General features: G+C 53.2%; 1 protein-coding gene across 2 annotated transcripts in view; it reads left to right on the forward strand.

Annotated features, from left to right (window-relative positions):
* The window catches only part of ATPSCKMT (ATP synthase c subunit lysine N-methyltransferase), a 39263-nt gene extending 26800 nt beyond the window's left edge, over window positions 1-12463 (forward strand). For both annotated transcript variants that reach the window (XM_065397947.1, XM_065397945.1), the window contains exon 6: window positions 11446-12463. In XM_065397947.1, coding sequence (XP_065254019.1) covers window positions 11446-11619 — 174 coding nt within the window. In that variant the 3' untranslated portion in view covers window positions 11620-12463. The remainder of the gene's footprint in view (window positions 1-11445) is intronic.
* Window positions 12464-15896: the final 3433 nt, after the last annotated feature.

Below are 15896 nucleotides of genomic sequence, written 5' to 3' on the forward strand. Positions count from 1 at the left end.
TTTTGTGGATACAGACTAACACGGCTACCCCCTGATACTTGAATTTAGTTTGGTTTTATTAACACCTATTTAACTTAAACTCTTGGCAAACACTTGAGAGAAGAGCTTTTTTTGAGAGAGAGACTCAGCACTGCTGCATGTTTGAGGCCCAAAAAACTAGTTTCTTCGTCCTTCAAGGTCAGGGAAGGGTTGGAGCCAAAATAGGGAGCACAAGACCTGGTATTTCTAATGCAAAAAACCAAGCAGAAGCCCCTCCCACTCTTCCCCCACAAAAATATTCAGGCTTTCTTTGTATATCAGTCACTATGCACCTTAAACATGATTCTCATCTATGGTCCTATTTCCACCTGTGTCTCAGATCACAGTACTGAGCAAAAACTAAGCCAGATAGATTTGCCTTTGGTTTAGTTGGAATAGAATAAAAGCCTTTGTCTCTTTTTCTCTTATGGCTTTGGATAAAGAGTTTCAGTTCTGTTTTCCTGTTCCTCCCGTCCATCTTAAAAAAAAAAAAATAAATAAAATAAAAATCCCACCCAAAGATGACAGCTTTTTCTGCTGACCTTCAGGACCATGCTTTCGTATGTTAATTATTTGGGATGAAAGTGTTCTTAGACTATTTTTAAAGAGACAAAGCTTATATAATTTTAAAAAAATCATTCTTAATATTCTAATCAAATATGATTTTACAGATTATCTAATCTCTTAATAAGTGTGCAATATTTACTTAGCACTTCACCTTTTATTCTTCACATCAAGTTTTGTGATAGCCCTTGATCTCTACTTTTGATGTTTGAACCAAAGTCTACTTGTATGCACTGCTGCAATTCCTATGTCAGCTAGCTTCATAAAATATAATGCAGGACTCTTACTATGTGGGAAATTTGGTTACAGGAGCAGACTTAGGGCCCCTTGTTTTCAGGCTGCTGGAAGATAAATGTGCAGTTGCTGTCCAGGAATGAATGTTCGATTCCATCTGGTGGCTAATCTATAGGCTTGTGCTCATAACTAGGGCATCTCTTTTGAACCAGGTTATTTTCTTCACTGCAACCTCTGTGCATCCATCTGGTAGCACAAATGCACTGAAAAGGCCACTGAACTCTCCCAGTGGGGTGCTCTGGCATGAAGGAGTCCCCAGCTAGAGTACAGCTTCCATAGCTGGTTTCCACACCAGCCACTTGCAGCCCCTGGTGTAGAAGAGTGCGGCTGGAGTGCATAGATGAACAGGTGAGGGGAAAAGTGCAACCAAAAACGTAATAATATATCTAAGAGGAGCCGGAATAGGGGCTGCAATCTGGCGCACTCTAGATAAATGTGCGCCAGGGTTTCCTTCATGCCGCAAAAGGGGCAGGTGTTTGGGATAGGGGTAAACCGCGCCAAGTACACGACCGTGCTCACGGCCCCGTGAAGGAGCCGCCAACTGATATCCCCGGCGGGCCTTGGAACCAGGGTGGAGTATAGGCTGACCCACCGGGGCTTCTCACCCTCGAGAGGTGGCAAGAGGTCCCACCACTTTGTGTCGGGGCGGGACGCGAGAGTGAGGAAGTGAAGGGTGTGGAGCACGAGCTTCTTTGGCGCGGTCTGGAACAGAACCGGCTGCAGATCGTGCAGCCGGCTCACAGTGGAAGGGCGGGTGGGGGGGTGGTTGGGTCCACGGGGCAGGGGCCCGATGAAAAGGTCCACTGGGCCTGGGGTGGAGGGTGGGTGGGGCGTGACCTCTCGCAGGACCCCATCGAGGTAGGCCCGAGCAGTGGGCGGTAAAGCGGCCTTCACCTCCTGAAGTATGCACTGGGGAGTGCGAGGTCTAGAGATCCCCATGCGCTGAGCGAGTGTCAGGGGATCCAGCCAGTCTCCCCGGTCGTAGTCCAGGAGGTCTCCGACCCTGGTGACTTCTGCCAAGACCAGCCTCTGGTGCACCGCGGGGGACTCCGCCACCTGCACACGAAGCTGAGGGTTGTGTAGCAGGGGCTCCGCAAGGAGATCAGCCGCCACGGACCTGGTCATTGAAAACAGCTTCCAGGTCCAGAGGAGGTCTTGGTAGAAGACCAGCAGCTCAGAGAGGTCTCGCGGAAGACCTCTCAGATGGAGATAAAGGAGCTGCCGGTCGCATCGGAGCCCTCGGAAGCGGCGCAGGAAGGCGTGCGCCAGTACTCTCCATGTCGGACTACCTGCACCATACAGGAGCCTCTGCAGGGCCTGGAGGCGGAAGACATGGACCTGACTGTATAGGCACTTCAGGCCCTGTCCTCCCTCCTCCAGGGGCAGGTGGAGGACCCCTGCAGAGACCCAGTGCATTCCTGGCCAAAAGAACTCCTGAATCGCTGTCTGGAGGTTGGCCAGGAAACCCGGGGCCAGGGCCAGGGCCAGGGCCAGGACCAGGGTGTTGAGCCGGTACCAGAGCATGGGCAGGACTAGTTGATTGAGCACCAGTGCTGTCCCTCGAAGAGAGAGGCACCGGAGTAGTCCTGTCCATTTCCGGAGCCGCTCCGTCACCCTGCCCTCTAAGCCGTGCCAGTTCTCCGGCGGAGACGGATGCATGGCAGAAAAGTAAACGCCGAGATAGAGCAGCAGACCCGCGCTCCACCGGATGGCCTGAAGCGCGGGTGGGAGGGAACTCGCCTGCCACCCGTTCCCGACCAACAGGCCAGAGCTCTTGACCCAGTTGACCCGGGCGGAGGAGGCTGCCGAGTAGATGGCCTGGCAAGCCTCCACCCGCGCCAAGTCGCCCGGGTCCTGGACCACGAGGAGTACATTGTCGGCATACGCCGACAGGACCAGCCGCAGCTCTGGCTCTCGGAGCACGAACCCCGTCAGCCTGCGACGGAGGAGACAGAGGAAGGGCTCGATCGCCAGAGCGTACAGCTGACCCGAGAGGGGACACCCCTGCCGTAGTCCTCGCCCTAAGCTGACCGGCTCGGTCAGGGTCCAGTTAAGCCTGACCAGACACTGCAGAAGCGTACAGCACCTGGAGAAAACCCACAAACTGGGGTCCGAAGCCGAACGCTTGCAGAGTGCTCAGGAGATACCCATGGTCCACCCTGTCGAATGCCTTCTCCTGATCCAGGGACAAGAGGGTGAACGACAGACCATCCCTACACCCTAGTTCCAGGAGGTCCCGGACCAGATACAGGTTATCAAATATTGTGCGGCCCGGGACGGTGTAGGTCTGGTCTGGGTGGACCACGTCCGCCAGCACGGACCCTAGCCGCATCGAGATGGCCTTTGCCATGATTTTGTAGTCCATGCTGAGGAGCGAGATGGGACGCCAATTCCGTAAGTTGTGGAGGTCCCCCTTCAGCAATAAGGCGAGCACGGCTCGCCTGCACGAAAGAGGGAGGACCTCGCTCTGCAAAGACTCGGCCCAGATGGTGACTAGGTCTGGGCCGAGGACGTCCCAGAACACGCGGTAGAACTCCACGGTCAGCCCGTCCATGCCCGGAGACTTATTGGTGGGCATGCGATGGAGGGCTTCCGAGAACTTGGCCAGAGTGAGAGGCAGCTCTAGCCGGTCACGGTCGCCCGCGCTGACCGTCAGGAGTCTGTCCCAGAGCACTCTGCAAGCGTTAGGATCGGTCGGATCCGGGGAGAAAAGATTTGCGTAGAAGGCCCTGGCCCTTCCACACATCTCCGCCGGATCCGTGAGGGGGGAGCCGTCCTCCGCCAGGAGGCAGGTGACATGCTTCTTGGCCCCCCCCTCTTTTTCTCCAGGGCGTAGAAGAAGCGGGAGCCGCGATCCATCTCCCGAAGGAGGCGGATGCGGGATCGAACAAAGGCGGGGGGCGGGGTCTTTGCAGCCCAACGGAAGAGGGCTGATAACAGAGATAGGTCGCCCCAGGGTAGAAAGGGCAGGCAGCAGGGTGGCATTGGGTAGGAAGGGAGGGACGGAGGTCAGGATTAACCAGACCCCCAGATCTTCCAACGGCTCCAGGGGGACGAACACACACCCCACCGCTAGGCCTGTCTCTACCGCCTCCTGGGCAGCGGCCTCCGATGCTAGGAAGAAGACTACCCTTCCATACATTTTGGAGGCCGCCACGATGACCGTGGGCCCCACCACCCTCGCCAACGCCTGCACATAGGTCTCCACGTGGGGCGAGGCGGGCACCAGGAGGCAACGGATGCCGTGCTTCCTGGTCAAGGTGGGGAAGGGGCCCCGGCCGCTATAGATGGTAGTGGAGGTGGTGGTCGGAGGAGTAGTAGCAGGCGGGACGGCCGCCGCCACCTGGGCATATGCCCAGGGGGCCGGGGGAGGGGCACCTGCAGAGCTGGTGGAGGGAGTAGCGGGGCTGCGGCAGCGGGGGTAGCCCCTGCCATGGAGGGCCCGTTTTTTTTAGCGGGGCCCTTACCCTTCTTTCTTCCCTGACCTTTCCGCCGGCTGAGGGGCTCCCCCCAAATCAGAAGGGGCGAGGCAGCAGCGGAGGTCTTCCCGGTACTCGCCGCTGCCGATGCCCCGGGGGGGGGGGGTGGTGGTAGCAGGTGGGTCGGCAGCGGTGGTTGAGGTAGAGGCTTGGGGAATGGACACAGGGGCAGGTGGAGGAGGGGTGGTAGGATCATCGTGAGGGGTCTCCCCGGCCGTGTCCCCCGCCATAATGAGAGCGGGGAGGGGGACAAACAGGGAGGGGAGGGAGAGGAGGCAACCACTTCTCCCCGCTAGGCTGCGGGCAGGGGAGGAGGGCGCCAGAAGGGGAGGGCTAAATGGGTTTTGGGGAGCTATCAAGGACTTGGGGGGGGGGAGGGTGTCAGTAACTGACTCAGAGTGGAATTCTGGCTCCTCTAGCTGCACTAGGGGATTGGGGGTGATAACAGCATAAGGGAGTGCAGTGAACAAGGGTAAACTCAAACAGGGGAGGGGTACAAGCGCATGGGAGGGGGCATGGGCGCACGAGCGGGGGCTAATCAGGGCTGGGGGGACTACGGGTTAGGGGGAACAAGAATCGAGCTGGGAATGGGGCGGAGGGACCAAGGGGCTAGCTTTGGGGCTGGGGCAGGACAATCAGGGCTGCAGAGGGAAATGGGCAGGGCAGACAAACCAAGTGAAGCTGAGGCTGGGGAGGGGCAAAGGCTGTAGGGGCAAATGGGGTCGGCAGCAAGGGATAAGATGGGGGGGGGCTTGTTGCAAAGGAGAGGGGGTCAGTCCGGGGGGAAGATGTGCGCCCACGAGCCCTTGTACGCAAAATCAATGTTAGGCAGGCTGCTGTTGCAGGCCCAAATGGTGGAAGTGGGCATGGCAAGCCAGGCGAGCAGCTCAGTCCCAGAGGCAGGAGGACGAGGCAGATGGAAAACAGCCAGTGGGAGTGGTGGAGGGGGCAAACGATGGTGGTGGTGGGGGCAAAGGGGGACACGGATAGACCGGGGGCAGGATCCACGCCACACCCCCGGTGTCCCCACAAACACAGTCTAGACCCCCATAACAAGAGCACAGTTTGAAAAATACTCAGTCCAGAAATGCCCCCTCCACAGTGGTCTTCAAAGCCTCCATGTGTTCCCTCAGCAGCGGGTAGTCCTCTTCTACTCCTCCTCAGGGTTCCAACAGGTCCAGGTGGTGGTGGTCTGGTGGCCAGGCAGGAGGGACCCCGCTCAGATGGTGGTGGTTGTGATGGTGTCCTCAGCAACAAAGGCTGGAGCTGGGGTCCCTCACTCCCCTCCTCTGGGGAGCAAGCCAGCAGCCCCCCCCATCCCCAAGGAGCCGTAGTTAGAGTGACAGCAGCAACCAAGGGTGGGGGGGGGGGGGGCATCCACTAGCCAGCCAGCAGGCAGGTAACAGAGAAAGGTGGTTGGTGGAGGTGTCTAGCCCAGCTAGGGGAGCAGCTGGAGCAGCAACAACAGCAGTAGTGAGGGCCCAGCAGGAACAGCAACAGCAGCCCTCTCCCTCCTTCCCTCTACAGCAGAGGAGTCAAAGAGAGATACTCTACTGGCCACTGGAGAAGCAGGCATCTGTTCCCTGACTGACCAGAGCAGGGGCTGCTCCAGACTAATGAGAACACCTGACTCCAATTAACCTGCAAAGAGTCAGGTGAGTCCATTAAGGTAATGTGACCACCTGACTCTAGTTAAGGCCCTTTTGGTACTATAAAAGGGCTCACTTCAGTCATGGTGGGGAGAGCAAGTGTGGCTGAAGGGCTGGTTAATGAAGACACCCTCAAACCATTGGTAAGGGAACCCTAAGGTAAGGGTGAAGAAGGGAGAAGCAGGAGAGCTGTGGGGAAATGGCCCAGGGAAATGTAGCAACTCTGGCAGTGAAAGGTTGGCTGCCAACAGCTGCTACCATTAGGGTCCCTGGACCGGAACCTGAAGTAGAGGGTGGGCCTGGGTTCCCCCCAACCTGCCACTACAGAAACATTGCCTGGGAAGGGAAGACAGGCCCCTGTCAGGACAGGAGGCTAAACTGTTCTGAAATAAGCCCTAGAGACAACAGAGACTGTGGGAGTTCTCTCACTAACCTCCTTGCTGGCTTATGATGAAAAGGGCTCAGTAGACTGTAACCCTGGCCCTAGAGAGAGAAGGGCTATGTGGAGGGTTGCAGTGAGCCACTGAGGCTAGCCTAAACCACCTAGAAGCGTGGGACCCACGGGGACAAGGTCAGAGCTCTGCCACAATATATATATAGAGAGAGAGAATGGAAAAAATGGGTGTTGCCATACCAACTCTAATGAGACTAATTGATTAAGGTGGGCTATTATCAGCAGGAGGAAAAAAAACTTTTGTTTTATTACTACAAAAGTTTTTTTCTCCTGCTGATAATAGCCCACCTTAATCAATTAGTCTCATTAGAGCTGGTATGGCAACACCCATTTTTTCATGCTCTCTCTGTGTGTATATATCTATAGCTATATATCCATGTAGATAGATATATCTTCCTACTGTATTTTCCACTGCATGCATCTGATGAAGTGGGCTTTAACCCATGAAAGCTTATGCTCAAATAAATGTGTTAGTCTCTAAGGTGCCACAAGTACTCCTCGTTCTTTTTATCAGAAGACAGGATGTTCGGCTAGATGAACCATTGGTCTGACCCAGTATGCCCCTTCTTATGCTCAAAATATGTAAGAAAATTTCTTAACAGCAAGGCCTAATGTTCCTAATGTTTGGAGACCTTGATGAGGGTGTTGAGGTACCCTCCCCCAACTCCTGAGCAGAGTAGCTGGAAAGATAATGATGTTCTTCTGTGACTGGTGGATATACTAGGGGAAAAGTATTTTCCACACTAAACCAAGTAAAGGTATTCAAATATGAAATATCTAGTTGCTGCAGGATTAAAGAATAATAGAGCCAGTTATAGCAGCTTTTCATTGTTGGGGGAAAAAATTGTTCATCAACTATTAGATCCACTGAGATGTGCTCTGTTATTGCAATGAACAATGTTTTGGCTTTCACTAACTAAAAATAATACAAGTCATTTATGTTTCCCTCACATCAGGGACAGCCACAATTAGATCATACATTATGTCAATTGTAGACTCAAATGCCAATACAGTTTAACACACACATGTGTCTGTTGTACACAAAAGCATTTCTCTAGAGGAACAGCAGTGAAATCCATGCTGTATCTGGATGATGGAGAAACCCTTGCTATGTCTATAGCACAGAAAAAAGCAAATCACACTGACAGACGGCTGGTTGTAGATAGAAACTCATTAACTTGCAATAACTTTACTAGAACGTTATAGTAATATAGAAAACAAATGTTTGAAAGTCAGGAAATAAGCATGGTCTAATTTAAAAAAAAAAAAAAAAAAAAAGTCCTCCAATCCAGCTAGTGTGGCCGGTGGAATTTGCATAGGTACTAAGTTGCACTGCAGAGTTTGGGAACTCCTGTGACCCAAACTTCAGGTGGTGGAGTTTGCAAATGTCTCAGATTCAGTTGCTCTGCATGGTCAGCATAAGTTTATATGTTCTTGAGGGGGTTGAATACCATGTTCACACACCTGCCAACTATAGGGGTTTCCCCATAGACTGAGTTTTCCTGTCGGTATGGAGGGAAAACCACACTTCTTTGGGCAGCAGCTGAAACCTTATCAAATATGATCCTGGACATATAGGTAGAATAGGAAAAGGTGTATAAAAAAAGATGTGGCTATCCAATCTGTTGGGATGCCAAGATGATGACATGGGACAACTGGGTAGGAAGTTTTTCTTTTGGGGTGAGCTCCATGTACTTTTTTCCATCTTTGCTTCTAATGGTCCCTATAAGGTTGTGAAGTATGCAGAATCTAAGACTATAAGTCTGAACAATGCAGGAAACCGCTTCCCTATACCTATCTTATTCTTACACTTATGTATATTGTTTTTTCCTATGATTTCAATTGTACTTGTCTTCATTAACTGTGTGCTTCATCAATTTCATCTTCTTAGGCTAGGTCTACACTACGGGGGGGCGGGGGGGTCGACCTAAGATACGCAACTTCAGCTACGTGAATAGCATAGCTGAAGTTGCGTATTTTAGGTCGACTTACCTGGCTGTGAGGATGGCGGCGAGTCGACCGCTGCCGCGCCGCCATCGACTCCGCTTCTGCCTCTTGCCGCGGTGGATTTCCGGAGTCGACGGCAGAGCCATCGGGGATCGATTTTATCGCGTCTTCACTAGACGCGATAAGTCGATCCCCAATAGATCGATTGCTACCCGCCGATCCGGCGGGTAGTGAAGACGTGCCCTTAATTAACTGTAATTTGCTGCCTGAAAAAGAACAGCAGATGCACTTTGCAACCTAGATTAATACCAGACTACAACAAAAATAAAGTATGGGTCTGATTCTCCACTGCCTTGCTCCTTGTGGCATCATTTACTCCTGTGCAAAGTGTGTACAAAATGCTACCATTCTGATTTGGTAGTGTTTTACACTCATGTTGCACAGGGCTATTGGCTACAGAAGGAGCAAGGCAGGAGTATGATCGCAAAGAAAGCCATCTGAAGGTAAATAGCTTCAGTAATTAGGTTAATTGATTATATAACATTGGTAAAGTTGCTTCTGCTGTTGCTAGACATCCGCCCCCCCACTGATGAAACAGGCTCTAATAGTACTTTTCCATGTGAAAATCTGTGTGGGTGGCGCATGGAAGAACCAGGGATTCTCAGCTGTGTTCCCTCTAAGCCAGGAGTGGGCAAATCTTTTGGCCCGAGGGCCACAACTGGGTATGGAAATTTTATGGCGGGCCATGACTGCTCACAAAATTGGGGGTAGGTGCGGGCGGGGGGGGGGGGGGGTTGAGGGCTCTGGCTGGGGATGAGGAGTTGAGGGTGCTCCGGGCTGGGACTGAGGGGTTCAGAGAGAGGGAGGGAGATCAGGGCTGGGGCAGAGGGTTGGGATGCAGGAGCAGTTCAGGGGTGCAGGTTCTGGGCGACGCTTACCTCAAGCACCTCCAAGAAGTAGCAGCATGTTCCCCCTCTGACTTCTACATGGAGGCGCGGCCAGGCGGCTCTGCACGCCACCCTGACTGCAGGCGCCGCCCCTGCAGCTCTCATGGGCCATGGTTCCCAGCCAGTGGGCACTGCAGGGGCAGCATGTGGAGCCCCTTGACTGCTCCTACGTGTAGGAGCTGGAGCGGGTCATGCCACTGCTTCTGGGAGCCATGTGGAGTGGGGCAAGCCCCCTACTCCACTCCCCGGCTGGAGCGGGTCAAGCCCCAGACCCCACTCCCCAGCCGGAGCTCGAGGTCCGGATTAAAACATCTGGAGGGCTGGATGCGACCCCTGGGCCATAGTTTGCCCACCCCTGCTCTAATCTGCGTGGTTGCCCGGCCACCCAGGAGTGAATCAAGTGCCGCATACTTCATTAGCAGAGCTGCACACATCCAGCAGCATGTGTTCAGGTGCCCCTTCCCCTGCTACTTTGCAGCCGTGATGCTCCTGCCCTATGCCTTGGAATCCTTGGCCAGCTGCTCCCAGGAGCCTCCTGCTTGCTGTGCTCCCACTCAGCCTCCCCGCCCACCGCTCTCCCCTGCGGGGGCAGGAGGCAGAAGCTTGGTTCTGTGGCAGCCAAGCTTCTCCCCCTCCCCCGCTTCTTCCCTGCCCCTCCTCCCTTCCTTCCCTGCGCCAATCAGCTGATGGCCCTAGCGAGGGGGAGGGGGAAGAGCAGCAGCATGCACACAACTCCGTAGAGGAGGCAGAGAGAGGTAGGGATGGAGCCTGGGGGAAGGGGGTGGAACAGGGCATATCCCTTCCAGCCCCCTGCCATGAGCCACTCAGGGCAGGGGGCTGGGAGCACCCCCACAAGGCGAGCACCCCAGCCTTCTGCCCTGAACCCCCCCACCCCAACACACACTCAGTCTTCTGCTCTGCACCCCCATGCCCCCAGCCCTCTGCCCTGACCCTTGAATGCCCCCACACACCCAGCCCTCTGCCCTGAACCCCCCCACCCCAACACACACCCAGCCTTATGCCCTGCACCCCTACACCCCACAGCCCTCTGCCCTTATCCCTGAACCCCCACACACACCAGCCTTCTGCCCTGCACCCCCCACACCCTCTGTCCTGAGCCCCCCACCCCAACACACAACCAGCCTTCTGCCCTGCACCCCCACAGCCCCATCCCTCTGCCCTGAACCCCCCCCCCACCCACTCAGCCCTCTGCCCTGACCCTTCAACCACCCCCACACCCAGCCTTCTGCCCTGCACCCCCCACACCCCCGGCCCTCTGCCCTGAACCCCCCCACCCCAACACACACCCAGCCTTCTGCCCTGCACCCCCCCACATCCCCCAGCCCTCTGCCCTTATCCCTGAACCCCCCCCACCCCAGCCTTCTGCCCTGAACCCCCTCCCCCAGTCCTGTGCCCTGACCCCAGAAACACCCCCCCCCCCCCCATGTTTGGGGTCCTGGCCATAGGCCCTGCTCAGCCCGCTGCTGGCCTAGGTGAACAGAACCCCAGGCTGGCAGCGAGCTAAACAGGCTGGTGGCATAAGATCAGCATTTTAATTTTATTTTAAATGGCGCTTCTTAAACATTTTGAAAACCTTGTTTACTTTACATACAATAGTTTAGTTATATAATATAGACTTATAGAAAGAAACCTTCTAAAAACGTTAATGTATTACCGGCATGCAAAACCTTAAATTAGAGTGAATAAATGAAGAATCAGAACACCACTTCTGAAAGGTTGCCTACCCCTGTAATAAAGAATGCATGAATTGGAAACAACACTGACTTTATTGCCTCTGCAAGCAGAGATCAAAGGGGGGATGGGAGGGCGGTTGGCTTACAGGGAAGTAGAGTGAACCACCATTCTGCACTTGCTCAGCCTATAGTTGGACTGCTCCTTACTACTGTCCAGGCTTCATGAGCCATGGGAGCAAGGGGTAGGCTGGGGTAGGTGCGACCACGCGGTGCTGCCGCCTGGGAGAGCAGCCTGAGGCAGAAGCCTCCAGCTGGCATGATATTCCAGGCAGGACTGAATCTCCATTACACAGACCTTAAAGAGAGAATGACCTAAAGTCATTCCCTTTTTTTTTCCAGGCACCCCCGACCGACCTCACCGAGGCCGGCCAGGAGCACCCACGTCTGCCCAAGCGCCCCCGACCAACCTCACCGAGGCCAGCCAGCAGCACCCACAGGACGACGATGACAGATACCAGTCATACTGCACCATCTGCCGTCCGCAAGGCAAGGCAAGGGGATGCTGCTGTTTAGTGCTGCAGTACCACGTCTGCCAGCAGCATCCAGTAGAAATACGGTGACAGTGAAAAAAGGCGAGAAACAAATTTTTCCTGTTGCTTTCACGGAGGGGAGGGGGAGGCCTGACGACATGTACCCAGAACCACCCGCAACAATGTTTTTGCCACATCAGGCATTGGGAGCTCAACCCAGAATTCAAATGGTTGGCGGAGACTGCGGGAACTGTGGGATAGCTAGTCATCAGTCGCCCCTCCCTCCGTTAGAGCAACTGCAGACAATCGTTTCGCACCTTTTTTCCGCGCAGACGCCATAGCACAGCAAGCATGGAGCCCGTTCAGCTCATGGCAGCAGTTATGAGCATTGTAAACACCTCGCACATTATCCTGTAGTATGTGAAGAACCTGCAAAAGCAGGCGAGGAGGCGATGACAGCACGATCACGATAGTGATGAGGACATGGACACAGACTTATCTCAAAGTGCGGGCCCCGGCAATGTGGACATCATGGTGTTAATGGAGCAGGTTCATGCCATGGAACGCCGATTCTGGGCCCGGGAAACAAGCACAGACTGTTGGGATCACATAGTGTTGCAGGTCTGGGATGATTCCCAGTGGCTCCGAAACTTTCGCATGCGTAAGGACACTTCCATGGAACTTTGTGACTTGCTTTCCCCTGCCCTGAAGCGCAAGAATACCAAGATGAGAACAGCCCTTACAGTTCACAAGAGAGTGGCGATAGCCCTCTGGAAGCTTGCAACGCCAGACAGCTACCGGTCAGTCAGAGATCAATTTAGAGTGGGTAAATCTACCATGGGGGCTGCTGTGATCCAAGTAGCCAATGCAATCACTGAGCTGTGGCTATCAAGGGTAGTGACCCTGGAAAATGTGCAGGTCATAGTAGATGGCTTTGCTGTAATGGGATTCCCTAACTGTGGTGGGGCGATAGACGGAACGCATATCCCTATCTTGGGACCGGACCACCAAGGCAGCCAGTACATAAACCGCAAGGGGTACTTTTCAATGGTGCTGCAAGCACTGGTGGATCACAAGGGACGTTTCACGAACATCAATGTGGGATGGTTGGGAACGGTTCATGACGTTCGCGTCTTCAGGAACTCTGGTCTGTTTAAATGGCTGCAGGAAGGGATTTACTTCCCAGACCAGAAAATAACTGTTGGGGATGTTGAAATGCCTATAGTTATCCTTGGGGACCCAGCCTACCCCTTAATGCCCTGGTTCATGAAGCCATACACAGGCACGCTGGACAGTAGTAAGGAGCTGTTCAACTATAGGCTGAGCAAGCGCAGAATGGTGGTAGTGTGCGCATTTGGACGTTTGAAGGGTCACTGTCACAATTTACTGACTCGCTCAGACCACAGCGAAACCAATATCCCCATTGTTATTGCTGCTTGCTGTGTGCTCCACAATCTCTGTGAGAGTAAGGGGGAGACGTTTATGGCGGGTGGGAGGTTGAGGCAAATCGCCTGGCGGCCGATTACGCTCAGCCAGACACCAGGGCAATTAGAGGAGCACATCAGGAAGTGCTGCACATCAGAGAAGCTTTGAAAACCAGTTTCATGACTGGCCAGGCTACGGTGTGACAGTTCTATTTGTTTCTCCTTGATGAAAACCCGCCCCCTTGGTTGACTCTAAAATTCCCTGTAAGCTAACCGTCCTCCCCCCTTCGATCACAGATTGGAAATAAAGTCACTATCGTTTAAAAACCATGTATTCTTTATTAATTGATTATAAAAACAGGGAGAGAACTCACAAGGTAGCCCGGGTGGGGTGGGGGAGGAGGGAAGGAAGAGGCCACTTCAATACTTGTTGAATGGCAGCCTTCTGTCCACTGTCATCGTGTGTGCATTTTTTTCGCCGCCTTATCTGAGATAGCCTTTGGGACGGAGGAAGGAGGCTTGAAACATTTGCAGCTGCAGGAGGAAAAAAAGGGAGAGAAGTATTTAAAAAGATACATTTTACAGAACAATGGGTATACTCTTTCACTGTGAACAACACTATTCACATTACATAGCACATGTGATTTCGGTACAAGGTCATTTTTTGCATCTTATATTGAGTGCCTGCGACTTTGGTGTTTAGACATCAAACACGCCAGGCAACAGAATTTGGCTTGCAGGCGGCCATGGTAAGCCATAGTCTTTCGGCTTCTGCAACCTTCATAACAGCCGTGCCCTCCTTTCCCATACCAAGCAAAATCCGCCCATTGAGTTGTGCATTTAGGGCTGCAGTTTTCGTGTTAACGAGCAGCAGCAGAAACCAAACTAACACCCCCCCTCCTTTTCTCTGGGATGACCGCTTTAACCCTCCCCCCACTGCACCACATGGCTGGTATCAGGGAAGATCCCTGCTAGCCAAATGCAAACAGCTCAGCGTGAAGCCCCCCCATCCTTTTCTCTGCGATAATCGCTTTAACCCTTCCCCAACCGCATGGCTGGTATCAGGGAAGATCCCTGCTAGCCAAACGCAAACAGCTCAGTGCCAATGGGCTCCCCCCCCCCCCCCCCCACGGCTTGGCTAACTGCGGGGAGGATTTCTTTTCAGCCACAGGCAAACAGCCCAGTAGGAACGGCCACCTATGAATGTCCCCTTAATTAAATTAACGTATTTCAACCAGGTTACCATGAACGATATCACTCTCCTGAGGATAACACAGAGAGATAAAGAACGGATGTTGCTTGAATGCCAGCAAACACCGGGACCATACGCTGCCAGGCTTTGTCATGCAATGATACCAGATTATTTGCTACTAGCATGGCGTGGTAAAGTGTCCTACCATGGAGGACGAAATAAGGCTGCTCTCCCCAGAAACCTTCTGCAAAGGCTTTTAGCGTACCTCCAGGAGAGCTTCATGGAGATGTCCCTGGAGGATTTCTGCTCCATCCCCATACATGTTAACAGACTTTTCCAGTAGCTGGACTGGCTGCGAATGCATCCCAAGTCCTCAGGGCAAATTAATTATTAAAAAACGCTTGCTTTTAAACCATGTTTTATATTTACAAAGGTACACTCACCAGAGGTCCCTTCTATGGCTTCCTGGTCTGGAATACCGCCTTGGGAGGGTTGGGAGGGTATTTCAGTCAGGCTGAGAAAAAGATTCTGGCAGTTGGGGAGAAAGGTGTGCTGTGTGGTCTCCTCAACCTCCTCCTTCTCGTTCTCCTCCTCATCTTCCCCGTCCGCAAAACCCTCAGGCATGGTGACTGAGAGTACCCCATCATTGGAGTCCACGGACAGGGGTGGGGTAGTGGTGGCGGCCACCCCTAGAATTGCCTGCAGCTCTGCGTAGAAGCGGCATGTCTGCGGCTCTGTCCCGGAGCGTCCGTTTGATTCTTTGGCTTTCTGGTACGCTTGTCTCAGCTCCTTAAGTTTCATGCGGCACTGTGTTGAGCCCCTGTTGTGGCCTCTGTCCATCATGGCCTTGGAGATTTTTTTCAAATGTTTTGGCATTCCGTCTTTTGGAACGGAGTTCTGATAGCACGGATTCGTCTCCCCATACAGCGATCAGATCCAGTACCTCCCGTACAGTCCATGCTGGAGCTCTTTTTTGATTCTGGGACTGCATGGTCACCTGTGCTGATGAGCTCTGCATGGTTACCTCTGCTAATCAGCTCTCCACGCTGGGCAAACAGGAAATGAAATTCAAAAGTTCGCGGAGCTTTTCCTGTCTACCTGGCCAGTGCATCCGAGTTCAGATTGCTGTCCAGAGCAGTCACAATGGTGCACTGTGGGATAGCTCCCGGAGGCCAATACCGTCGAATTGCGTCCATACTAACCCTAATTCGAACCGGCAATGTCGATTTCAGTGCTACTCCGCTCGTCAGGGAGGAGTACAGAAATCGATTTTAAGAGCCCTTTATGTCGACAAAAATGGCTTCATTGTGTGGACGGGTGCAGGGTTAATTCAATTTAATGCTGCTAAATTCGACCTAAACTCGTAGTGTAGACCGGGCAATTAACAAGCAGTTGCCCAGTTGTTTGGAGGTAGGTAAGAGGTGTCCTACTTGAACAGCAATTACAGGACAGCCCTACCAAAACTGGCATCCAATCTGGAAGCCTGGACTAGTTGTAAGTATGTGGATCAAGCTCCATATTGCTGCCCTACATAGATCAGGTATGGAAATGTTACCCAGACAGGTAGCAGTCAGTCTGGGCCCCTGAGCTCTAATATTATGGCCAGGGGTTCTTTCTTGCTTAGTTGGTAACAAGTCCTTATGCAATCAGAGACCCACTTTGGACAACCTCTAGATAGGCCTTTGACCCTATCAGTGAATGCCA

The sequence above is a fragment of the Emys orbicularis genome, chromosome 2, assembly GCF_028017835.1.
Source record: "Emys orbicularis isolate rEmyOrb1 chromosome 2, rEmyOrb1.hap1, whole genome shotgun sequence".
Classification (NCBI taxonomy): Eukaryota; Metazoa; Chordata; order Testudines; family Emydidae; genus Emys; species Emys orbicularis.